This window comes from Xiphophorus hellerii, chromosome 14, assembly GCF_003331165.1.
Source record: "Xiphophorus hellerii strain 12219 chromosome 14, Xiphophorus_hellerii-4.1, whole genome shotgun sequence".
Taxonomy (NCBI): Eukaryota; Metazoa; Chordata; class Actinopteri; order Cyprinodontiformes; family Poeciliidae; genus Xiphophorus; species Xiphophorus hellerii.
The window spans coordinates 25,744,532-25,770,844 of record NC_045685.1 but is presented as its reverse complement, the minus strand read 5'-3'; the positions used below and the strand labels follow the sequence as shown (position 1 = coordinate 25,770,844).

At 37.5% G+C, this 26,313-nt stretch overlaps 1 protein-coding gene across 1 annotated transcript; it reads left to right on the top strand.

Moving 5' to 3' along the window:
- The first annotated feature begins 1,293 nt into the window (after window positions 1–1,293).
- sh3gl2b (SH3 domain containing GRB2 like 2b, endophilin A1) lies at window positions 1,294–24,701 on the top strand. Its single transcript, XM_032582553.1, has 9 exons — window positions 1,294–1,550; window positions 18,566–18,634; window positions 19,268–19,340; window positions 19,423–19,566; window positions 20,418–20,551; window positions 20,638–20,796; window positions 21,593–21,696; window positions 21,791–21,921; window positions 22,716–24,701. The coding sequence occupies exons 1-9, from the start codon at window positions 1,506–1,508 to the stop codon at window positions 22,910–22,912; spliced, it is 1,056 nt and encodes a 351-aa protein (XP_032438444.1). The 5' UTR covers window positions 1,294–1,505; the 3' UTR covers window positions 22,913–24,701.
- The last annotated feature ends 1,612 nt before the right edge of the window (window positions 24,702–26,313 follow it).

The following is a 26,313-nucleotide window of genomic DNA, read 5'->3' as shown; positions in this document are numbered from 1 at the left end:
ACGTGACAGAACGGTTCAGCTCCCTCCCTGCCGAAGATCGTCTATGTTCGAAAGAGAGTACTCCTGTGTGTTTACAAAACTTTAAGTAGATTTTTTTTCTTTTCTTTTTTTTTTTTTAAAGAAATTGAAAATGTTTTTTGTGTAAAAATTTACAGACCAGTTTCAGATTCAATGTCGGCTTAAAATGAAACAAAAATGAACATGTTGGTCATTCTTGTAGGTGTGTGATGAAAAAATAAATAAATCACTTAAACAAAGTCAGAGACTTTATTTGCTATCCTAATAAGATGAATTTGTCCGAGGTAATGTTTAGAATAAACACAGCAGAAAAGAGACATTAACAAAATTAGAAATATTATACTAATTATAATTACATCACAAATGCAAAAATTGTTCCTTATTTACACACGATAAAGAGAATAATAGCCACTGGAAAAAGAAAAAAAGAAAATTTTGACTTTTTCTTTTAAATCAACAACATCCGCATTACAGTATAGCAGTGGTTCCCAAAGTGTGGGGCGCGCCCCCTTGTGGGGGCGCAGTGAAATTGCAGGGAGGGAGGGTGGAAGCAGTATGGATGAATGAAAAAAAAAAACAGTTACACAAAAGTGTTTCACTGTAAAGAGGGTTTGTAGTTTGTTTTGTTGCAACCTGAAGTGTGAAATAAACTTCAGTGGAGTTTGAAAACAAGTTTGTCTGGTTGAACGATGTGTGTGACCAGCAGTGATCTCAGTAACTGACGTCGGATCACTTTTTTTCAGTAACGAGTAATTTAACGCGTTACTATTAGTAATCAGATTACTTATCCAAATCACTGCGTGTTACTATTTTCTTTTGGAATTAAATTTTATTTCCTCTACACTTCTTGGGGGGTTTATTGTAATCCATCTTTGGGAACCACTGCATTTTAGAGTTTCACTGTAGATTGAGTCAAACAATTAGGCATTGTTTTAAATTATATTTTATCATGTAATAATAATGATGATGATGATGATGATGATGATGATGATGATGATTTTTTAAATTTTGAAACTAAACTTACATTTCATTTTAAAAGTCCCATTTTAAAGAATTTATTTAAAACAATCTTAAATTAAATGAGTAATAAAAATTCTTATATAAAAATTAACAGTATGTACATTTGATAAAATATCAGATTTAAATAATTTGTTCAAAGTCATTCCAGTCATAATGACTTTTCGTTTTTCGTTTTCCAGCTCGTTTCAAAAACTGCCCCATGTTTCCAGTTGGGGTGACTCATCTTGTTATTAGACGATCTGTGTCCGCCTGAAAATAGATCCAGCTGGGTTTGGTCTGACTATCATCATCCTCGCTGGCTCCTCTTTCCTCCAGTTTCCTCGGGAAAATCGGACCGTATCCGCCGCTACCTGGAGGATTTACCGACACTTTCTCCTCTGAGCGCGAGTCAAAGCCTCCAGCCCGCCGGAAATAGCCTGAAATCTTTATTTCCGCTCTTTATTTCTGCCTGTGAAGCCGAAGAGAGGATGTCTGTCGCGGGGTTGAAAAAGCAGTTCCATAAAGCCACCCAGGTAAACAGACAACATGTTCATATATTTGTTACTTTTTCATGTTTGGGTCTCTTTTTAGGCAATAATTACACATTAATGCGCCTGAATTTGATGAAAGTCAGTTTATTTACTGAAACCTGAAGAGCTGCGAGGTAAACACTGAATCTCATTTTCTTCGTTATCCATAAAACGCTCCAATTCTTCATAAATATAGTTTCTAATATGTTTATTTTATCCAATCAAAGCCGTGATGTGTTATTTGGCAACATTTCTATGAATATATTTGCTCATATGTTCAGTTTATAATGTTTCTTTTTTTTTTTTTTAGATTTTTCAAATTAAATTCTCAATCGGTTGCTGTTTTATTGAGACGCTTGAACAATTCTCGCGATATTTTGTGTGTTTTTAGCGTTAAAATGAGGGTGAACCCCCTTCTGTAACATTATGTAACAGTTTATGTGCTGGAAGTCTGCAGAGCTGATTGGCTGTTGCTTCAAGCAACAGGGAATTCCCTCCATCCTCCTCCACATTCTTCCGCCGTCATCCCTCCATCTTCCATCCTTTCTTTTCTTTACTTTCTTCATCAGTCTTAATTAGCATGTCTCGATTTTCATTTGTATTTTATTTCAGATCATCCAAACTCCCATCTATTATCACTCCATCATTCCTTCTCACCTTTCTATATGAAGAAATCTCTCAGTCTATTTTCACCTTTTATTCATCCATTTTATTCTCTTTTTTCTTTTAACCTATTAATTCATGTTATTCTCTATCAGCATCTTTTCTCTGTTATTGTTCACAATTTTAAGCGTTTCTTTAACTTAAATCCATCCATCATTTATTTATTTTTTTTAACTGTATTTAGTTAAGTTGCTATTTCCTGGGAAGGAGTCGCCATGGTGGACCTGTCAGCCAATCAAATGAGAGCTTCAGGAACCATGTGACCACATTGTGCTAGCTACATCCTGGATGCTGTTTGTGTTTGATTAAAAGTTGTTGCGGCTCGTTTTAAAAGCCTGTGGAGGATATTTAGTAGAGCGTTTATGAAAGCGGTAAGAATGAGTTCAAAGGTCAGGTCTGGTGTGTTTTGTTTGATACATATAGCAGATATAACACAGTTTTAGATATTAGCTGAAAACTCTGGTCTTCTTTCAGTTTTTAAAAATTATTTTTTCACTGTTTTGTCAATATTTACCTTTTAGATCCTGATTATTTGCTGGAGTTTTTTCGCTTTGCCTGAAATATTTAATTTTGTCTTCCACCTGCTGGGCTTTTAAGGGTTTACCAGAAGAAATATTACAAGTTACCAAAGTCCAAAGAAAAGCCAAAGACTGGTCAAAAAACAAACATCCCACATTTATGATAAACCAAATGTTTGTAAATCTGTTTTACCCAGAACAACAAACAGCAGCTGATTCAAATTCTGTAAAAATAAATCTCTTATTAAGCATCTTTTGCTATTCAGCTATGAATCAGTTTATCAGAAAAATGATCAATAGATTGGTTCTGTATTGTACTGATGTTGAGAGGAGAATGGAAACGTGGATTTTTTAATAATCAAATCTCTTGTGTAATATTTTCTTCCTCCGTCTCTGTGACATTGTTTAAATCCTGGTTTTTCTGATCCTTCCTGTTTTCCACGTTTCTTGTCGTCTCTTTGTTTGTTAGCAGAATTTTAATAGACTTCATGTTTGTTTCTGTTGCGCTCCGTCGTTTCTTATCATCACGTTCCTTCAGTTTTTTTACAGCAGGTTTTATTATTCTGAACACGGAGCTTTGATATTAAATTTCTCTGTTTTCCTCCTCATTCATTCATCGCTCCATATTTCCATCTTCTTTTCATCCTTTCATCATCTCTCCGTCTTTCAAACCGAACCTTTACCTCTGACTGAAGCTCATCTGTTTGTGTATCTGTGCGATCAGAACCAGGCGAAGCGGCTGACCCGGTTGTTAATGAGCAGAACCTCTGACCCGCAGCTCTGCCTGTCAGCTGCCTGTTGGTTCTGTTTAGGAGACGGAGACGGAGCGCGGACGGACATCCTGTCTCCTCCGCTCAGCGTCCTCTCCGTCTCCGTCTCGTTAGTCCTCCGGTTTCTTCTTCTTCACTTTGCTGCTGTTGGTTCTGGAAACCCGTCAGAGGAAAGTCCAGTTTCTCGTCTGGATGTTTACATGCCGATAAAAACTCCTAACCGCTGATTAATGTTTGCTAGCAATGCCCCTTTTTTTTTCTGAAAATCTGGATTTTTTTTTTCCACCATGAACTTTTTGGGTCTCCAAAGTTCAAAGTGATGTCACTGCGCCCAGGGCGGCCATCTTGTTTGGCTTTGAAGCTTCTGTTTATTTGGACTTTGATTTCAGGTGGAGAATAAAGTCATAATATTTGAGGAATGAAGTAGTTATTTTCTAAAAACTACTTTATGGAATGTTGATAATATTTTGGTGATATTTATTCAATAATTTAGCTTTAAAAAAGGTTTTTGAATTGAATATAGTGCTTACTTCAGACCCTGAAATTAACTGGATTAAATAACTTTAATCGCATCCTAATGGTTTTTAACTTTTTCTGTGAGCGCTGCAATTTTCCCCTTTATTTCACTTTAACTTCACAAAGATTAAAAAATATCTGTATAATCCTTCCCAGGTTGATGCGCAGCAGCAATTGCTTCTCTAAGGTCACTGCTGTTGTTCAGACAAAAACGTCTGAAACATTTCTGCAGTTTAAAATCTGGGGCATCATATAAACTTCAACAGCGGCTTCAGGAAATATAAAAAATAATCAAAATTAAATAAAAATCGAATTAATTCCACCTTCATATAGTGCTCTGAGCTCCTGCAGCATCATGAAATGTTTCCCGTCTGAGACCAGATAAACTCCAGGAGGAATCTTCCTGTTTTCTGTCCGGCTGTCAGCGGGACGGATTCCTGCACATCTCTGTGGCGTTTGTCAGGCGGCGGCGCCAATAAAGAGAGGAGATGATGTTTATTGATCCCTGAGGGTGAAAACTGGGTCACTGCAGCAGAGCAGGAAGCAAAAACATAAAAATAAAAAGCACAGCAGCATGAACCATCCTGCTCCTTCTCCTCTGCGTGACTTTAGTTTTTATTCTGTTTGCTAAATTATTCATCCCTCTGGAGCCACACAGTGTCTTTACTGGGTTTTATGTGATAAACCAACACAAACTGCTGTATATTTTTACTGTGAAGTAAAATAGTTTCATTTTTATTTTACAAATAAAATCTGAAAAGTTCAGCAGACACGTGGAACGTTTTCTGTGTAGGAGCAGAGATTCATCTAAAAGTTACAGGATAGTTTACAACAAAGCATATTCACGTGTTGGAATGGTCTAGTCAAAGTCCAGACCTACAGTAGATCCCCGGTACTCGCAGGAGTTAGGAGCCACAGCCAACCTGCCTTCTAAAATGCAGATATTTAATTAATATTTTAACAGTTCAAACATCAAACATTCATTAATATACATTAATACTCACCGTGGAAACGGGCTGGGTAATAAATCAATAACAGTATCTACTGCAATAGACATCTGATCAATTAAAATATAAAATATTCAATAGTTTCACTAAACTGAGATGTAGGCAGAGAAAAGACGGCTAGCTAAAACACACTCGCTCTTTGGTTACCTAGCAACAGCCTGATGAGTGAGTTGTGGTTGCCTAGCAACAACCTGTTGAGTAACATGTGCAGCAGCAGTTTAAGGTTTCACCACTGTGCCTTAAAACTTCTTAGAAATAAAAATCATGAAGTGAATAGATAGAATAGAAAATGTCACGCCACCATTTTGGAAGTATTTCAGATATTTAAAACTACAAACTAATCAATAATTATCAATATTGATTCAAATGAAAGACTTATATTGTGATACATTTTTCAACCCTAAAGGAAACTGTCTTAGCAGCACAACAGAAACTAACATTAACATCTCCCATGTTTCAGATCTTTGGGGTTCAGCCAATCAACAGGAAGCAAAACGAATGCCGCTCCTGGATTGGCTGCTTCACCAACGCCAGATAATACTGTGTCAAATAGCATTGGCACAATGGTATTTGGGAAGTTGGTATTTTAACATCCCAATCTACAGTTTTTATTACATGAAAAACGTAATAAAAATGTCCTGATTTAGTTAAATTTATTTGAATCCTGAAACGGGAAAATTCAGTAGAGAAATTGGGACTTGAAACTGATGTTTCCAGATGTTATCTTCTGAACATCTGATTTCAGCAAAATAATTGATAAAACTTCATTTTCTAGGCGTCTAAAGAGACTTCCTGTGTGTGAATCTCTACAAACTATGTCTTCATGAGGGCTGAATGCTTCTGCACGCCAAAACTTTATGGATTTTATTTGCTAAAAATGTTGAAATCCATAATTTTTATTCTGCTTTGCATTACTTTGTGTTGGTCTGACAGATAAAACACTCTTAATCTTTTAAGAGATTAAAGCCTCTTAAAAGGACTTATTTTAGTGTGAGACATCAAAGAGTATCATCTAAATGTTCATTTTTAAGGTGGTAATCATCATAGTTGACATTTTTCTCTTTATTATTTTAAAGAAAAACTTGTAACTTTGAATCATAATAAACATTTTTATTGCTTTCAAAAGCAGAGGAAATCCCACTGATCAGTTCAGGGATCTGGCTTGATGTTTGAGATGAAAGAAAAAGAAAATCAAAGCTTGAATCAGATGCTTGTAGTGAGGTGAGATGATGCCTGAAATAGATCAGGGAATCGACAGAAGGCATTATGGGAAAGCGGCTGGCGGCACGAGACATCACAGACTGGTGGCTCTGGAAGCTGATTGGTCGTCTCTTTGATGATGATGATGATGATCCCTGCAGATGTCGGCCGCTGTGATCTGATTCGCTAACATGCTTTATTCATGTTTCACACACCGAGCGCAGAGAGCCGTACGGCTGGCTCATGATTATCCTGATTAAAAACACGACACCACATTACGTCCTCCATCTTTAACAGGTAATTACAGGTAAAAAAAAACATTTATTTATAAACTAAAACAAGAGCTGGAGCTGCAAGTTAGCTAAACATTAGCTCTTTTATGGCTGGACAATAAATCAATAACAATATCGCAAAAGACGCAAGATCAATATCATTCGATAAGATGCCTGATGGAGTATTCACTGAACTCTGACCCAGAACCGCACAGCATTCTGGGAGATGACGGCAGACTAGAATCAACAAACTAACTCGTTCTTTGGTTACCTAGCAACTAACTCATTCTTTGGTTACCTAGCAACAACTTGTTGAGTAGCAGTTTAAAGTTCCGCCATTTTGACTCACAACTGCTCAAAAATTAAAAATAAACGGTGTGGAGAGAAAACTGGATGAACCAGGAAACGTCACATCAACAGCTGGTCAGTATTTCAGATATTAAAAACCAAAAAATCAATAATTATTGATATGGACCGATATTTCCAGTTCTTTTAATACGAGTTTCTACAAGTTTTTGTTGGACTCCTACTGGGATATTTTTGTTTGTTTTTGTAGTTTTGGTCAATTTCCAGACTTTTGCTATTAGTTCCCTAATTAAAATAAAAAACATTACCAGAATTAGCTAATTACATTTACTAGAAAAACGTTGTTGGGAAAAAATTACTTTTAGGAGAATTTTTATTATGTTTTACTTCATACTTTTACTTTAGTAACTAACTGTATTATGAAGCATTGCTACTTTTGAGTAACATTTTGGAAAAATGTTTCCTTTAGCCAGAGTTTAACCTGACCCCTGACCTCTGACCCCAGAACCTGACCCAGTTCCACCGGTTCTGTCTGGAGAAATGGGCCAGAACTCCAGTAAACTGCAGTGAGAAATTTGTGGAAGGAAATCCAGAATAAACAGTTTTAAACATTTTAACAGCAATAGGATCATTTATGGATTTGGCATTTTCATTTTAATTCTCAGTGTAACGTTAAAGGTTTTTTAATATTAGTGTTTGTCTAATAAGAACTGAGCTGCTCGGTGTTTTCCTTCCTTTTTACATCAATGGATTCGTTTGTGCTGGAATCCGAACACAGCGGAGGAATCTGAAAACTGAAACTAAAATGTAGGCCACGTCCCAGCATGGCAGCGTTTCCTCACGCAGCCCAGAGCAGAGCGGCGGCATCAACGGCGTTGGCGACGGCGACGGAGCGGGAAACGAGACACCGGCGACCCGAATGAAACCCGAGAGCGAGAACAGATCGATGTCCAGGTGTAGAAACGCAGAAGAAGCACAAAGAGCCACGAGGAAATGAGGTCAAATCTAGAAATGTGGATTTTTACTTCCAATTACTGCTCAGTTTTCTTTACATATGAAATGGCTGAAACAATTAATTATGATTAATCTGATTATTGAAATAATTTGCTGAAAGAACATATTCAAAGTCGTAATTAAGTCAAAACTGTACAAAAAATTATATGCATTTAATATTTAAGTTAAAAAAATTCTTTGTCTGTAAATATGTTCAACCCAGAACTTAACCTGGTTCAAATTCTGCAAAAATTTCGTATTAAGTTAATTTTTATATCCAATTACTAATCTGCTGATCCAAAAATGAATCACCGTCTTACTGAAAAAAGGAATTATGCATCTTTTAACATATTTCTAATATTGTAGAAAACGGTTGAAGTGATTCATTAATTTATTTTTATCCAATTAATGGAAAGAGTAATTTATTAATGAAAATCTATTTGTGTCGGTTTTAGCTGAGGGAACACAGACGCTATAAACAAAAACACTTATTTAATACTGATTTACACTTCGATTTCTTTCTTTGACACACTACGTGTATTATGAGATTTTTTATATATATATATATTTACATATTAATATCTTTCTTTTATTCCAGTCACTGTTTAAAAAGGAAAGTAGAAAAAAAACTCTTGAAGTTACATATTTGGCCAAATTTAGTTTAAATAAGTAAAATGCAGAATATTGTTATTGAGGTATTTAAAGAAATATAACCTGAAATAACTTTTTGCCAATATCGCCCATCCCTCGTTCAGACTCAAAATGATTAACTTTATAATCAATAATTAAACTAAATCCAGTAATTTTATTTAGATTTTAAGTAAATTTATCCAAAGTCTAAAAAATTACACTACATTCTGTCTATTATTTGTTCAATTTATGTTTTTAAGCTCCTTTTTTTCTTAAAAAATTGACATTTAGATTAAAGGAGAATTAAATATGACATTTATAGTTGGACATAAAGGGCGTAAACAATGTAAATGTGTTTAATTCTCCTTCTGTTCCTGCCGGCTCCGTGGACCGTGTTGTCATGGCAACCACACGCGTGTCGGCAGAGAGTAGGCGTGATGCCAACACACACACACTCACACACACACACACACACTCACTTTTGGCTCGTTCTGTAGCTCAATAATTAATCATCCTTGAGGGCATCGCTCGTGACGGGGAGGCAGAGGAAGATCATTCCAGCTGAACCGTGACCTTTGACCTCGTCTCTGTGCGACTCCGACAGACGTTGAGTTTATTATCAGCTGACAGACGATGACGACTGTTTATGATAAACTCTTCCTAGGCGGAGGTTAAAGGTCACATCAGGAAGGACGCTCACAGCTAATTTTTCTGTTTTTGTTGTAATATTTTGATAAAATAAACGGACCTGCTGTTAGCTTCACAGCTAGCTGTAGCAGACGGAGGTAAAAAACGTTTCTGAACACCATCACATTATAACATAACGGCATCTATCATATTTATTTATCATGAAAAAATTGGATCATGGTAAAAAATTTGATTTATTCACTCAAAAAAATTAAAATAACGACAATTTACAAAAAAACCTGGCAATATTATTGAAAATGTTAATTTTACAGTTTTCTCCACTGTTTTTTTCATTCAATAAGAAAATATGATTAAATGTCTTTGTGTGCAGCTTAGAGATATAAATCACACTCCTGAAAAAAATTTATGTTTTCCAAGAGCAGAATTTCTGTTTGTGTGTCTATGAATGCAGTTTCCTAAAAAATAAGTTAAAAAAAAAAGTTTTTTAATCATAATTCTTATTGATATCACAGAAAATCGCAATAAAACAAAATCAACTTTTGTGCTGCTGCCACCTTCTGGATGAAATTATCCTGTTTGTGCAACATAATCATCACATCATGATTATAAAACAATTACAAAGATTTTAACAGGTTAAAATTTTAACACCATTAATCAGTTTTTTAATATAAAATCTACAGGCGTAATAAAACAAACTGTACAAAATTCAAACTTATTAACAAAAATCTAAACGTGTTCAAGATCAGCTGTAGCTGCGGGAAAATGAAAGCTACAAACCAAACGCTTATTTAATATTTATTTACACTTTGATTTATTTTGTTGACACAATAATGTAAATATATATATTTGCATATATTTACAATTTTATGGTTGAACAACCTCAATAAAAGGTTACAAGCAATAAATATATTTGATCTCATGTCTATTTAGTCAATAATTTAGCAGAAAAAATTGGTTTTTGAATTGAAAACGTCTGTCAGTGTATTCTTATCGATTAAAATGCGTTTAGTTTCAGTTAATTAGTTGAAATTAACCTGAAATTAACTCCATTTAAACGGTTTGTCACTTCTTGTAGTCGGAGTCCGTTTGGTTCTGCGGATCAGAAACACGCAGCAGGAAAGTCCTGGTGCTGAAAACAGAGAAAACTGATCAATTGAACTAATTAAATCTTAACGACTGGCTAACGGCGCTGATGAGCCTCTGATCAGATCCGACTCTCTGATCAGTTGATGTTTTTGTTGGACATGTGAGGCGTTTTTGTCATGTGTTGGGAAAATCTTTGGTTGAACTCGATCATTCTGAACAAACTGACCAAAAATAAGTGCTTTTATTTTTTGAACGTTTAATAGCTTCAGTTGATAAAACCAAACTTTCAGTCATAAAGTAAAGTTACTCAGTGAAACTGACACAAAGCAGCGCCACTGTCTGGTCAAACTGGGACAGTTGCGTTCAGTTTGGTTTCTTAAAATAAAAATGAATTAATTCTTATTTTCATTTAGCAGTTGTTTGTTTTATGATCAAAATGTAAACTGTAAAAATGAAAAGTCTTAGTTGCTCCATAAGCTGCAGGATTTAGTTGTTTTTGTGTCAGATGTGTTTTTGTTTTTACCGCCAGCGAGTCGTGACTCCAGCGCCGCTTTATGTCCAACTTCATGGTGTGAATAGTAATGAGGGCAGAAATGGATCCGGAGGCTTTGGGGTGTTTCTGTTGCATCGTTTCTTCTTCTCCTTTCACTTTAATCGACTCTATTAGCCACAGATAATTAATGTTTCAAACAGGAATCAGCTGCTGTGGCACATAAACATTACAATTTTTACAATATAGACGTCATTCTCATATCATTCCTGTTGTTTATATTAGTTTTAATGCCTAAGAGAGGAAACAGCGCTTCCCCTCCTCCACTTGTTGCTGCTAGTTTCACATATTGAAGATATTTGAATCAATTTTGATAGAAGGAAGTTATATTCCACACAATAAGTACATTTTATTTCAGAAATCACATAGAAGTAGCAGCTATTTTTGTCCATATTTGTATTTAATCACTGAAACTCAAACATTATTGAGTCAAACTATTCTCAGCACATTTTCAAATATTAGCTCAACGAAAAGTCGCCCATTATTCTCTTCACAATTCACGCAAAAATCATCGGATTCCCACCTTTTTGGCACTAATGCACATTATTGAGTTCATTGCAAATTTTCTGGAATCGGCTGACAAAAATCTGGGAAGTTTCAAAAGTCTAAAAATGTCAGAAAATTTGTTGCAAATAAGTTTTGGAATAATAAAACAGTAGAAAACGTTGCTGTAGGCTGCAGTGTCTGTTTACTTTCAGTGAATCTGGTGTTTTCTGCAGGTTTTGAAGTTTTTTTTTCCTACATCCTGTAGTTGAAGCTGCGATGAGCTGCAGCTGGTTTCCCCTCTGCTCTCATGTTTAGTTAATGCTGCAGCAGCTGCTGCAGTGCAGCTGGTCAGGATTCCTGCAGGAACCAAAAAGGTCTCAGAGAAACTCTCACCAACCGGTTCTGCTGCCGTCAGTCGCCTCATTTCTGCCTCCTGGTTCAGGGTGAAATGTTTAGTTCGCGTTAATCCAGTTCCAGTTTCTTCGGCTAAAACGTCTGGCTCGTTTTGGGGAGGTGTGAATCCGCAAACCCCCAAAAAGCCTCTCCAAAAGCATGAAGTTTTTGAGTTTTTTCAGAAGTTTTTGATTTGTTTCCTTCAGTGTTTCTTGGGTGGCGCCCCCACAGGCCAGGAGGGGAACAGGTTTTTCAACCTGTGTCAGTTGGATTGACACACAGCAGAGAGAAAGAAAACCACAGCAGCTGAAAATGACACAAATGTTGAAGTTTTGGTCTCAAATCAAACCAAGAATATCAGACTATCAAGACCCTCTTAGTTTCTGCTCCTCAGTCTCTTTATTTTTTCCATCTTTTCCTATCATGTCTGGATTAAAGCCGCCTTCAGATCAATCTGATTGATCGGCTCTGGTTCTGATTACAGAGATAAAATCCTCCTTCATCAAAGATCTCTGCTTCTCCTCTCCGAACCTGAAAGTCTCTCAGGATATTTCTTGAAGCTTTCAGCGAGAATTTAGTTTTCCGTTCCTGTCGCACGCCTCCACTCTGAACCCAGTTTAAACTGAGGGCGGATGACAGGATACCAGCTGAAGAGCTCGAATATTTACACGCTGCAGGAGATTAAAGAGGCTGTGGAGGAAAAATCCTCAACACTTCAGAAACATTTAGTCAACGTTTCATATTTCCATATAATCACATATAGCTAGCTCCAATAAGTGGATCCTAGGATCAAAGAAAATATGGAAAACTGGAGAAAACATCCTGATTTTTTATTTTATTAAGGTAAAAAAAAAAGAATTATTAATTTTTTTAATCTTTAATGACATACAGATTTCATTAAAAAATGTTGGGCAATTAAAACAAAGGAAAAGAATCACAATAAACTAATTTTTGCATTTTTAATTCCTGAGGGAGTCTTCCCAAAGGATCAATAAAGTACAAGTCTAAGTCTAAGTCTTTTAATTGAATAGTTTTTATATTAACGTTTCTACTTTAGTAATTGTTCCTACTCTTTCATTAGTTCATAAATCTGTATTTTAAACCATCAGCCTGAGTGAAATGGTGAAGAACTTTTATATATTTGTAGGGATTGGCAATATCACTGATTTATTTTGATGATTTTTTATTCTTTAGAAATTCATCACGGGATGTTTTTCTTTAAAATGGGAAAGTTTTTGCCCTCTGTTCCCATGGAAACAGCTTTTTTTACAGAGTGAAAACTTGTCCCTCATGTGTTCATGTAAACGATGATGTAGACGGCTTTGTGGAAAAACTGAAGTATTATTTCAGCTTCTGACCTGACCTATGACCCCAAAGCGTGAAATAAAACAACAACATTACATGTTTCTGATTGGCTAAGCGTCACATTTAACAGATTTAATTATCTGTTAAATGTGATAACAGATAATTATCTGTTATCACATTTTAATAATGAAATGTAAATCTCTAAATGAACCAGATCTGATCTTTTCTTTCTCTCATCTAAAGCCCATCATTTTTTGCCTCGTCTCTCGGTCACATTTCTTTTCTCCATCCTCTTCCAGCCTCTCAACCTCCTGCTGAGGATTTCCAAGAGAAAATAAATGGCAACCATTAATCATCACAGCTTATAGTCACACAGAATGTGTCACATTTCTGTAATAATTTACATAAAACACTAAAATCCAGGATCAAAATGTTACATGAACGAAGTGGAGAAGGTCGTTGTTTCTCTTTCTGTTCCTGGAGATTTTTATTGATGTTTTTAGTTCCACATCATAAAACCTAAACCTTAAACCCTCCCTGCTTTCTCTTTGTCTAAACGCTGAAACATTTCAGTGATTTACGGCCGAACCGCCTCTCTGGGTCGGGTCGTCACGTTTCCTCGGCTAATTAAAGCCTTTCTGTTCGGGTTTCTGGTCGAGCGTCTAACCGACAGATGATGCACATGGATGATGCAAGCGTCCCGGCTGCCGCGGAAACAAACGGAGCAGGCGAAGGAATCGGCACCACAGGCAATAAAATCATTACAGGCGGGAAGGAAAAGACGAAGCAGCCAACATCAGTGGTGCATTTTTCTTTTATTCAGAAGAGAGCCAAAAAAATAAAATTGAAAACCCTTGAAGGCCAAAACATACAACAAACTACAAGGAAATTACACTCAGATTGAGACATTTTGTAGATTTATTTTTATTTAACCTCTTAAACCTCACATTAAAATATGTAAATAAGCCAGCAGCTGCTTATTTGGATTCAAAGTGACAACAAGTAAAACAAAATAGGCAGAACTGAGCAGACTGAAATCCCATCATCTCAGAATGAGTTTGTGCAAAAACATGTGATGAACATTTATCCTAACCTGTCAAGGAAGCATAATGGGTCACTTTTAAGAAGATTTTGTCTGTGAAAATGTGACCCTAAATATAAAGGAGCCTGGAGGCCAGATGTGCTCCTTTCCTAAATTGTTTGCGGCCGTAAGCAATCATTCAAAGTGCTGCTAACAGCCCCCAGACCACACTTTGGACATCCCTTCTGTAGAAATATCATAAATCCGATTCCGTGTTGCAACAGGACATAAAATGGACAAACTTTGGAGATAATCGTGGAATTTAGGATGCCGATAAATGTAGGTCCAGTGATTTTTATTAAAAATGTTTCCACACCCAATAAACATAAATGAACCTGCAGTAATGGGGGCAATAGAAGAACAAGACCTTAAAATAAAGGCTTGGAAATCTAAAGTTTGCTGCTGACGCTGCAGTTTTGAGTTATTAAACATTCTGGACCACAAGTTCAAACTTAAAATGCAGAAATGCATCTCATTAGGACGACTCTGGGCTCTGATCCAAAAGAATCCTGCACCAAAGTTCGAACACTAATCAGTCGTTGGTCAAACTGTCCATCAGTCCTCTGGTATCTACCGTCTAAGATGGCGTCTGGGGACTTTGGCAGGCCGATAAGATGAACCGACTCCGGCTGCCAAGTTCTCCATCTCCTGATGGTCAGGTTCTCCTCTGGAGAGCAGGGGCCTCCATCTGCTGTCAGGGTGCCACGACCTCCGACATTTGTCACGGCAGCGTTGTAATTAAGCTGATTTTCCTGCAGGCCTCGGCGGGGAGTGACTCAGCAGAAAGCGAGTGTGGATGTAAGACGAGAAATAAAAGGACAAGAGAGCCACAGAGGGAAGATGGAGGAGAAAAAACAGCAGAGGCAGCGAGAGTCCTGAATAACGGGAGAGAAACTGTGGAGGAGGAGAGAAGCAGAACAGATGGGCCTGTTAAAGAGTCGGTTAACTTTTCATGTTCCTACAACTTTCTGCCATTTTATCACAGTACAGCTGAGATTTAACCTTCTTTTGCGACGTAAATTAACTTTTTAGATTTGGCAAAAGAGTCAAAGCATGTAATGCACACAGACAGTCAACCAGCTGTTTGTTGTGTTATGAGGAAGAGGAACTAATGCTAACCTTTCTACGTTGGTGTTAGGGGGTTTCGTGCTACACATTGTTTGGCCACCGTGCATTAGTCTTGGGTAGGTGGCTAACAAGCTGTAGAAGTTATCATGTCTGTAAAATAAACAACCTACTGCAGACTTGTTAGCCCTCCGGCGAAAAAATCCAACTAATACCCAACAGACACAATGTTCCCATTTACTTAAGAGCTTCTAAAGTAGCTTTCTCTAGACTGCACCGCTGAGAAAACTGTCATAAGATCATAAAGATGAATAATAGAGAAAAGAAATGTTTGCATTTCTTGTATTGGATGAAAAAAAATCTCCTTAGGATTCACTATTTTTGATTTAACTTGACTGTTAGTGACTTTTCAGGTCTGACCAGCTGTTAGCTTAAGTTTGAGTTACTGCTAGCTTGATTCTTGACTCTGATAAGTAAGAAGTGAATCCAGTTAGACATTAGCATTAGTTATGCATTAGTTATGCTAATGTCTAATGCTGGACATTAGCATAACTCTGGTTCACTGTACATTTGACTCAACCACCAGCCGGGCTCTGAGTTGTTAGCTTGCCTCTAATTAGCGGTTTGCTCGACTTCTTGGTGACTAATTTCTGCCTAATTGTTCACATTGATGTGATTGTTGTCTGTTGTCTACTTTCTGCAGCTCATATCTTCTCTTTATCATCCAGGTTCCAAACAACTGAACCATCTGTTGTATAATATTGGCAGTAAAAACAGGTCAAACACACTTTAGATTTCCCTCAATAAAGGATGGCAAAGATGAAACTGCTGAGATAGGCTGACTTATGTAAGAGTTTAACACACACACACACACACACACACCTCACTGAGACCAGGCTGAGGTTTCCTCCCTAGCAGGCAAAAAACACTCTTATAGGTTTGTGTTTGTTTCCTGGAAGCATAATAGAAAGCTTTCACATCCTCGTCTCTATGGTAACTGCATCCCCATCTGTCGGTCCTTCACACTTTTCGTTCCTGTCTTGGTCTAGCGTTGTTTTAATTTTAAATTTGACTTCTTTTTTATTCCGAGAAGCTCCTCAGTTTAAAAACGCCGTGGTTTCGTGTTTTTCTGTGACATATTTCCTCCGTCGGAGGGGCTTTGAACGCATCGTCACTCACACCTGCACTCAGAGCTGTTCATGTTTGGCTGGTTTGTTTGATGGAGGCAGCTGCTTTAGATCCCAGACGCTCACATTCAGATATTTCACACTAGTTGAAATATCTGTGTGCAGCTTTTGAATTTTGCTACATAAAATTCACTTCACATTCCAATAATTTCAGTTAACAATTAGGCTTTATTCGATTGATGCCACTGTAAAACCAGACAGTATAATCTCCCTCCTGCAGGAATCCCAGGATGCCTGGACGGGTTACCGATTCATAACTCCTAAAATCCAGCTGGCTACAGTTTTCTCCCATCCCTCCATCGATATATAAATATTTTGTTCTGCTAATTAGCCTCATTACAGTAATTTATGGGCCGGGTCATGGTGCTGCTGGCGCCATGTGAGGTCTTTATGTGTTTGTTTACCAGCGTATTGGTGTGAGTGTGTGGTGTGAGTGTGTGTGAACGGAGCGTGGGCGGCTGATGGCCCACTCTGCTCCTCCATGGCTGCAACCTGAGGCGATGAGAGCGAATAATGTTGTCGCTCTGCAGCTTCCTGCTCCCACAGTGACCCAAGAGGCCTGAACCAGCTGCCTCACTGGTGCCATTATGTAACCTTTAGATGTGAATTAAACAGCTTTTCAACACTTAAAGTGGATTCTGTTAGCTTAGAAAACTAATTAAATGGACTATTTTATTTATATTTGTTATTATGTAGTTTTTATATGCTTGATTTGTTGGTTCATTTGTTGGCCAAAATAGTCAACTCCATGATTCTACTCTACTTTCTGACTTTATCAAACTTTTCTTTACAATCTTGCTTTAGTTCATCGAGGTTTGCAGAGATTTGTGTTTTCACACTTTATAGTTCGATATGTTTGGTTTGATTTGGGACCAGAACTCCAACATCTGTTACATTTTCAGCTGCGATGGTTCTGCGAGTCAAACAAACCAAACCTTTTGAAAAACCTGTTCCCCTCCTCGCCTGTGGGGGCGCTGCACCAAGAACCACCAAAGGAAATGATACAGAAACCAATGAAAAAAACACCAAGCGCAACTTCTTTCTTCACAAAGTCAGATTTTATCAGTTGTTAGATAAATGTTTTTGTCTTTGGCAAAAAAATCAAGTGCTAGCGCTAGTCTCGCTAGCGCTAGCACTTGACTGTCGCATTTGTTTTGGTTGTATTTACCCAGAATGCCCTGCGCTGTAGTCCACTTCCTGCTTTTGGCGCGGTCTCCATTCTGCTTGTATACATTCGGCCCGCCTCAGAGTTCACTTCAACCGAACTGAGGCCGAGGTTTGTAGGTTCACTTTTTGTTCACATCTCCCCAAACAAACTAAACTTTGTATACAAACGAACCAGTCTGACCAGCGGCCACCATTTTGTTTTACAGCTTGTATTTATTTGGACTTTGAATTCAGGTCAACTTTTTTGCTAACTGGCTAAGCTAACCTTCTGGCTTCATAACATTTCTGCTCTGCCTTTATTTTCCCTCAGGTTTTATTCTGACCTGTTTGCTGTTTGCCAGTATGGATGTGACAGTGAAGCTTGTTTCTGCCGACTGTAACCTTCAGCTTTCTATGTAAACAACTAAAAAAAATGTGGCAACAGTTTGAAGGTTAGAAAATTATGTGTGCAAATTAGAAAACTGTTATAAGACTGTATACATCACGTTTTATCTGGCTCCAACGCTGACAATCTGATTAACTGACAATCAATTGAAAGGTTATCTACTGCAGGTGAGATTCTGGTTTAGATTTCTGTTTAGAAAACCTTCAAATCTGGAATATATTCATCTATCCAGCAGCAGAAATGATGAAAACAGAGACGCTGCTGCTGCTGCTCACCGAGGCGTTTAAAGACTGAAGGATTCTCTTGAAATGGATTTTCTTAGAAACGAAGCAAGAAAATTAGATAAAGCTGAAACTAATGAGTCACCTGGCCTTAAGTGAAGGAGGGTTAATTGCTCTTTTATGACTTTAAATGAACAAATGGAGATAAAAGAAGACGTCTTGAAGTAATTAAAGGGAAGATGTTACATTTGGAGTCGGTACAAAGGAGAGAGGAACTCAGGATATTAACTCTACATGTCAAAAGTTATAAATCTTATAATAATCACAGCTGTATTTGGTCTGATGTTTATCAGATCAAAAGTTTTTATGTTTTTATGTTTCCTGCATAAATAATCAGACACATCAGCTCATTTTTCCATCTTCCTCCTCGGCAGCAGCAGCAGCTCTCCTCTGTTTTCCGTCCATTAGCTCTCAGATCAGCCCGTTGTTGGCTGTAAAATGTTTGCTGGATGAGAATATTAACTCGCTCTCTTTCTGTCTTTCCTGTTTTTCTCCGGGCGTCGTCACAGAAAGTCAGCGAGAAAGTCGGAGGAGCAGAAGGAACCAAGCTGGACGATGACTTCAAGGAAATGGAAAAGGTCATTTATCCTTAAACGTCCAATTAACCGTTTAAAAGTATCTATAAAGTTCTGAATCAAGGCATTTGTGATGCTTATAACTGCCTGTTTTAATCGTTTAAACACAAATATAACTTAATCTTAGTGATGCACCGTTTGCAGTTTTCTGGCCGATCGTCAATCAACCCTGATCTGATTCTGATTAATGATCAAAAAGCTTTGATAAACTTAAAAACTGGCATGATTCTTTCTTTAAATGAAATCAGTAGTTTATTGTTTAAAAGTCCTAATTTGATTCTAATGTGCTAAAATATTAAATATTTTAAATATCCTAATTTGTTTAACCGATACCAAAGTATCAACATTCCTTATTTTACTTTTTTCAATTATTTTTAATGGAAGAATTCTCATAAAATTTCTGCATTCTAGTAATGCAGAAATTACTAGAATTGCCTTATTGCCAGAATAAGGCAATAAGTTATATTGCCTTATTCTGGCAATATAACTTTATTCTGCTAATATTACTTGTTTTATTTTGACATTGTTGTGTAATATTAAGACTTAGTTTATTTTATGTTTTTACTTATAAAAATCACTTATTTTTGTGATAATTGGTTCTGAATGTATTAGTTTGTTCCTCTTTTTCTCCTGCAGAAGGTGGACATCACCAGCAGAGCGGTGCTGGACATCATGACCAAAACCACAGAGTACCTCCAGCCCAATCCAGGTGTGGTTCTCACACACACACACACACACACATGCACAGTATGAAAACATGGCTGACAGTTAGAGCCTGTGCTTGCCGGCAGCATCCAGAGCCAAGCTGAGTATGATCAACACCATGTCGAAGATCCGCGGCCAGGAGAAGGGGCCCGGCTACCCGCAGGCCGAGTCCATCCTGGGAGACGCCATGCTGAAGTTTGGCCGGGATCTGGGAGAAGAGTCCTGCTTTGGTAAGCAGGAAGCTGCTCCCATCTACTGAACTGGGTTTTCCTTCAATACTGGGGAGAAAAACACTGGAAACTCAGCAGGTTCAAGGCTTTAAGGCAGGGGGCCCAAAGTGGGTCCTGGAGGGCCGGGATCCTGCATGTTTTAGTCTCTCCCTGGTTTAACGCACCTGGATCAAATGATCAAGGCCCAAGAAGAACATTGACCTGCTGAGAAGGTTGTTGGTACCAGGGAGAGACTAAAACATGCAGGATGCCGGCCCTCCAGGATCGACTCTGTGGACCCTTATTAAGGTGTTTTTATTTAAACTGAACTAGTCTGTCTTGTTCAGAGGAGATAAAAACTTTCTGGCTGGTTCTTTGGAGCAGAACTTAAGTTTACAAAGTTCTGCTCCAGAGAACCACAAGACTTCTGGGAAATTTACTAAATATCAATACAGATAAGTTATTAATAAATAAAACAGTTTAGTTGATTCCAGGTGCAGATTTTGCACTTTTTTATTCCTCCATTTGCGTTTCTACTGCTTCTAAAAAGAGACGACGCACTTTAAAAAACAGCCAGCTTTTTTTTGTAATGAATTTATGTTTGTTGGTGTCTGAAAAATTATCTGAATGTGACCTCACAAATCAGCAGGATGAATTTTTGGTTAAAACATGTTTGTTTTAATTCAGAGGGTAGAAAATCCAGAAATTTCACTAAAGAGTAGAGATACTTCATACTAAAATTACTCAAGTAAAAGTAAAATGTACAGTGTAGTAAAAATACTCCTTGAAGTTACTTAAGTAAATGTAACTAGTTACTACCCAACTCTAGTAATGAGTACTTTTGACTTGACGGTTCTGTTCTGTTCGTCCAGGCCTGGCGCTGATCGACGCCGGCGAGGCCATGAAGGAGCTCGGCGAGGTGAAGGACGCTCTGGACATGGAGGTCAAGCAGAACTTCATCGACCCGCTGCAGAACCTCCACGATAAAGACCTGAAGGAGATCCAGGTGGGCCGACCGCTGAGGAGACGCCGAACGAACCGAACGGCGACCGGAACCGGCTCCGGCTAACGTCTTGTGTCTGATCGCTGCAGCATCATCTGAAGAAAATGGAGGGCCGGCGTCTGGACTTCGACTACAAGAAGAAACGTCAGGGGAAAGTCCAGGACGACGAGATCAAGCAGGCGCTGGAGAAGTTCGACGAGAGCAAAGAGATCGCCGAGCAGAGCATGTTCAACCTGCTGGAGAGCGACGTAAGAAACATGGCTGAAGCCTGGCCTGCTGTTGCTAGGAGACGATTTAATCCAGACTTACAGGAAATACAATATATGAAAACGGCATTAAACAGTTTCATGAGTTATTTTCACTGTGTTTATATTATCTGCAATCATTTTAACATTTTAAATGATATTAATCTTCCTTTCATGCATATTTATGGTTTAAATTTAAAGCAATTTGTGTTTCATCTTTATAACTCCATTAATTCTGACATTTTTGTGTGATTTGTTTAAATTTTATATGATTTATTTAATTTTATCTTTATTTCTTTTAATATATTTGTATTTTATTTACGTAGTTTACTTTCACACTTTTGTTTTTATATTTTAATTTGTAACTAATTTATATTAAAAAAATCTTTAGCACTTTTTATATATTTATATATATTTTTTTATTATTCTTTAGGGATTAGGTATTATTCATATTTTCTGTTATTTATAATCACAACAACAAACTGACTCATTAAAAAAAAAATCTTCTAAAAACAGAAACTTAATCAGATATTTGAATATTTTTTATTTGTAAACAGTTTCTTCTTCTTCTTCTTCTTCTTCTTCTTCTGTCAGTTCCACGTTTTCAGCCACGTCTCTGTTTATCAGAGCAGTAGGAAAACAAAAGACTCTCAGGCCTGCAGAGCAGAACCAGATTCAGGCCCAGCAGGCAGAACCATAACAACCTGTGTGTGTGTGTGTGTGTGTGTGTGTGGGTGTGTGTGTGTGTGTGTGTGTGTGGGTGTGTGTGTGTGTGTGTGTGTGTGTGTGTGTGCTCCAGATAGAGCAGGTGAGCCAGCTGGCAGCGCTGGTCCAGGCCCAGTTGGAATACCACAGCCGCTCCTCAGAAATCCTCCAGCAGCTCTCCAGCAAGATGGAGGACAGGTATCGATCCGTCCTCCCACCTGGGCACAGACATAAGCCAGTGAACGTAGATCTGCGCGCTTTCACTGAAACGTTTGTCTTTTCCCGTCTCCAGGATAAAAGAAGTGTCCAGTAAACCCCGGAAGGAGTACACTCCCAAACCCAAGATGACTCTGGAGCTCCTGCCCCCCAGCGAGAGCCACAACGGGGGGATCCACTCGGCCAAATCCCCGGGGAAATCACCAGGTATCCAACATGCATCCAACCGGAAAAATAAAATCACACTGAGGCTTAAATTCAAACCTGTGGATGGAAATTAACTTGAAAACTGGTAAAAGAGTTAGAAATGAAGCACAAAAAGAAAAATCTGCCATCTTTTTGCCTTTTAACATAGAGAATATTTAAATGTTTATTGATTTAGTTGAAATAACCTCGAGAAAATTGGCAAATTTTCTGCCAAATTTCTGTTTTCTAGCTTTCAATTTTAAGAAAATATGATGCAGTTGCCAGTTTCTACCAGCAGGTGGCAGACTCATGCCATCACCTCATAATTATGTCTATTGAAAAAGAATCAATGGGATCAGAGATGAGCTTTACTAATTATACTGTCATTTATATCCAGACATTAGTCAAAATTCTCTGTAGAAAATATGTCAAATTTATTTTTTATATTTTTTAGAGACCTTGAGAATAATTTTAATGTCGGTAAAGAGTACGAACCATAACTCCAACTCATATTGTGCCATAATGACGAGAGTTGGGTAGTAACTAGACACATTTACTCAATTACATTTACTTGAGTAACTTTTGGGAGTATTTTTACTACATTGTTTTTTGTTTTTTTTTTACTTTTGCTTGACTAATATTATTATGAAGTATTGCTATTTGCTACTTGAGTAGAATTTCTGTTACTCTGCTGATCTCCGGTATAAAATATTATGGATTACATGTATATAAAGTGTTTCTCCGTGTATTTCTGATTGGTGGAGATGACTTTGACTGGTCCAGTGACCAGCTTGTGTTTTGTCGTCGTCTCTCAGCGCCGATGGACCAGCCCTGCTGTCGAGCGCTCTACGACTTCGAGCCAGAGAACGAGGGCGAGTTAGGCTTCAAGGAGGGCGACATCATCACTCTGACCAATCAGATCGACGAGAACTGGTACGAGGGCATGATCAACGGCCAGTCGGGCTTCTTCCCCATCAACTACGTGGATATCCTGGTGCCGCTGCCCCACTAGTGTCCAGCCGGCCGCCCGGTTCTTCCCTCTCGACCAATCCGGACACCCTTGAAACAGCCTGTATTTGCAGAAACGACAAACCACGCCCTCCTTCTACTTCTTCTTCTTCTTCTGTGCTTCTGTGCAATTCTGCTTTCACTACAATGGACCAAACCGAGAGAGGCGCTGGACAACACAGGACTTTCAAAAAGAGACGATGAGGAGAGGAGGAGGAGACTATAGGGTAAGCGGTGCAGCAACGGAGAACTGAAAGAGACGAGAAGATGGAGAGATGTTGGTCTGTTAAAGCATGGTGCATAGCCTGGCAGCAATGGACACCAATGAGGCTTTGGAGACTTGCAAACAAGGCACAGTGTATTATGTACATGCATGTCTGAATGTGTGTTTCAACCTGTCCGTACTCCGTTATGACGAAGCCAGCACAAATTCCTGCTCATCGGTTACCAACCTGACAGCTTTTCCTCATCTCTTTGCTTTGACTTCTTCTGCTTTTCTAGAAGTTTTCATTTTTGTTCTCTCCGTCTTACTAGCACTGCCTTTTAGCATGGCTCCGTAACCTGTAGAGCTACAGCTGTTGTCATTTTACTAACTCTGCCTTTCTCGGAGTCGGCGTAGATTTCCAGTTCAGTGGTTGAATGCATGGACCAGCCACATCAACGGTTTAGGAGATTAGATCCAGTTCCAGGGTGAATACGAGGTTTAATCTTTGAGTTTATCTGTCTTGAAACTTTAGCTGCGTTTTAGAAGACAGCAGCCATGTCGGATCGGTGAAAGAGAGGAAAACCTTGAGGTTGCCGTGTTCTACAGCGGCTAAAATAAACTGGTAACCATTTGTAGAAAGATTTGCACTGAGCTACAGAGAGGTTTTGTTTTTCTGTCCTTCTAGAGTCACATCTGTTGGTTTTAAAGTGTGGAGCTGTTTGCAGATTTGTCTAGTTCCCTGCCTTTGCACGCGAGACTGACTCGCTGAAATCTTAACGTTTAATGTTCAGGACTTTGGTCCAACATGCATTCAGTTCAGATGTTGATCACTGCCTCCCTAAAACGACACATAACTGTTGAAGCAGGAAACAAAATAGTTTACAGAAAACTCATCTTCTGCAGCAATTACAATTTTCAGTAATTTCACCAACAACCAGTTTTTACCATCAGTCAGATTTTAACATAAAATTAAAATGATTAATTTAGCTTCTTAGGAATACAAAAAGGCAATTTCTGATCATCTTTATCAGATAAAAAAAGTCACATGAAGGAGTTTGACTTTGATTTCTGCATTAATGAGATTTATTTGAAGGAGTGAACTCTAAATACTGTCAATGACCAATTCTGGCCTAAAATATGAACTCAACTTTAAACAAAAACACAATTTCATCACTAAAACATAATTAAATCTTGTTTTTATATATAGTTTGATACACTGATCATTTCCTGTACTATAGCAACTATTGCTAGCCTTTTATTTCCTAATGTTATTTGGGTTAAACTTTATAGTTACAACTATTTGCAAGATATTGCATCATCAAATTCTGTTTTAATGCATCAACCAAACTTATTATGTTTTTAACATTATCATATTTAATTTCCCTTTGGGATCAATAAATTATTCTTTAACTGACCTGAACAATATTCATTTAAACAAAAAATATAGAATTAGGTTTTCTGTCTTCAACGGTACAGAACATAAGAAGGTTATTTTTGACTGGGTCGAGTCAACATAAACATTAAAACGCTAAACGTGCCAGAATGTCGTCACCGGTCTGAAACTCCCTCCAGGTTTCCAGCTGGATGGGGAAAATCCTAGAACCTCAATGGTGCTCCGAGAATTTTGTTCTGGTTCTAGAATTTTCAGCAGAAAATATACAAGATATAGTTTGGGTTTGTTCATAAAACCAGTTTCATTGTTGGTGGTAAATATTGTCCATACTTGTTCTAGTTGATGTATAATTAGACGGGGCAGGACTGGTACTACAGTTGTTTTAGTTTCTGGATCAGTAGCGTTCTTTGTATTTGGGTTTAAAGGTGTTTGTTACAACCTCATGAAAGAGATTAAGTTGGTAACTGTTGCATATAGCTCTTCAATAATACAGTAGTTTATCAAGCAGTTAAGCTATACTGGTAGTAATAAAAAATACATTCATAAAAAACCTTTAGTTCACTTAAATGCTTTAGTGAAACATCTGAGATGTTCGATTTTTGACTTAATGCTAGTTACATGTTTTTAACATCTAGAGGTTTAAGATTAGCATGTGTTCCAGAAGCCAGTTGAAATTCACATACTGATGAGGCATAACTGTTTCACAGTTTTGATTTTGCAAAACTGAAAAGGCATTTTTACATTTCTAGGAGTTTTGCTAGCAAAAAATATAACCGGAGTGCTAAATGTTGTACTTGCGGCTTCCTCTTGTACCATAGTGCTATTTTTAAACAGCTCCAAATTTACATTAAGACTTTTTTAATTCTAATATTTAGCATTAATTTTAAATGCAAACTCTTTTATCCTGGTAATAATTGCATTTAACAAACAATATCAGCAGGAATCTGTGCTAGCAAAGCTAATGCTAACTGTGTAAAGAGTGGCTAATCACACACAACCGTTAGCATCGTATATTAGTGCTTTAATGACAGTGTTGAGCAGAGAACTCATCAGTATACACTGGCTAAATACTGAATACCTCATGTAACATTAAGCGAAGTTAGCAACATCTTTTGGATTAGACTGTCAGAGGGTCATGCTTCATTTATAAGCACTGCTCGCTTTTGTCACGTCTTATTAGTTAAATTATTTTAAATAGGTAATCTAACGTCTGTGGTAACATTTTAGAATACATGGACTTATTTCCATTAGTAAGGATTTCGATACAAGTAAAATATCATTGTTTTTGTATTGACTTTTGTATTGAGTTTTAAAACAGACACATGAGTATCCTTCATATACTATCCATCTAAATTCAGTTGAAAAATACCGCAAGTATTACTTCTCTCTAAATTTCCAGTTGTTTTAATAATAACAACACAGACTACTGATTTTTGTCTTCAGAATATTTGCATTGTTCTTCAGCTTTGTGGTTACTTGACAGAAGCAACTTTACCTCATTATTGCTTTATCAAGTGACATTAGAATCAAACCAGTGATGAAAGGATTTAACATGTCATACACTATTTTGGCTGGAGAATAGTGAACTTTGAAGCTGTAAAAACAAAAAATAGAGTATTTTAGACATGAATGCTAATATTATGAAACTGCAGTGTCAAGCTTACCACAGAGATCTAACGTCAAATAAACAATAATCACCATGGCAATAAACAATAAAATTTAACATTTCAATAAGAACACAAGCTATCTATCTATCTATCTATCTATCTATCTATCTATCTATCTATCTATCTATCTATCTATCTAT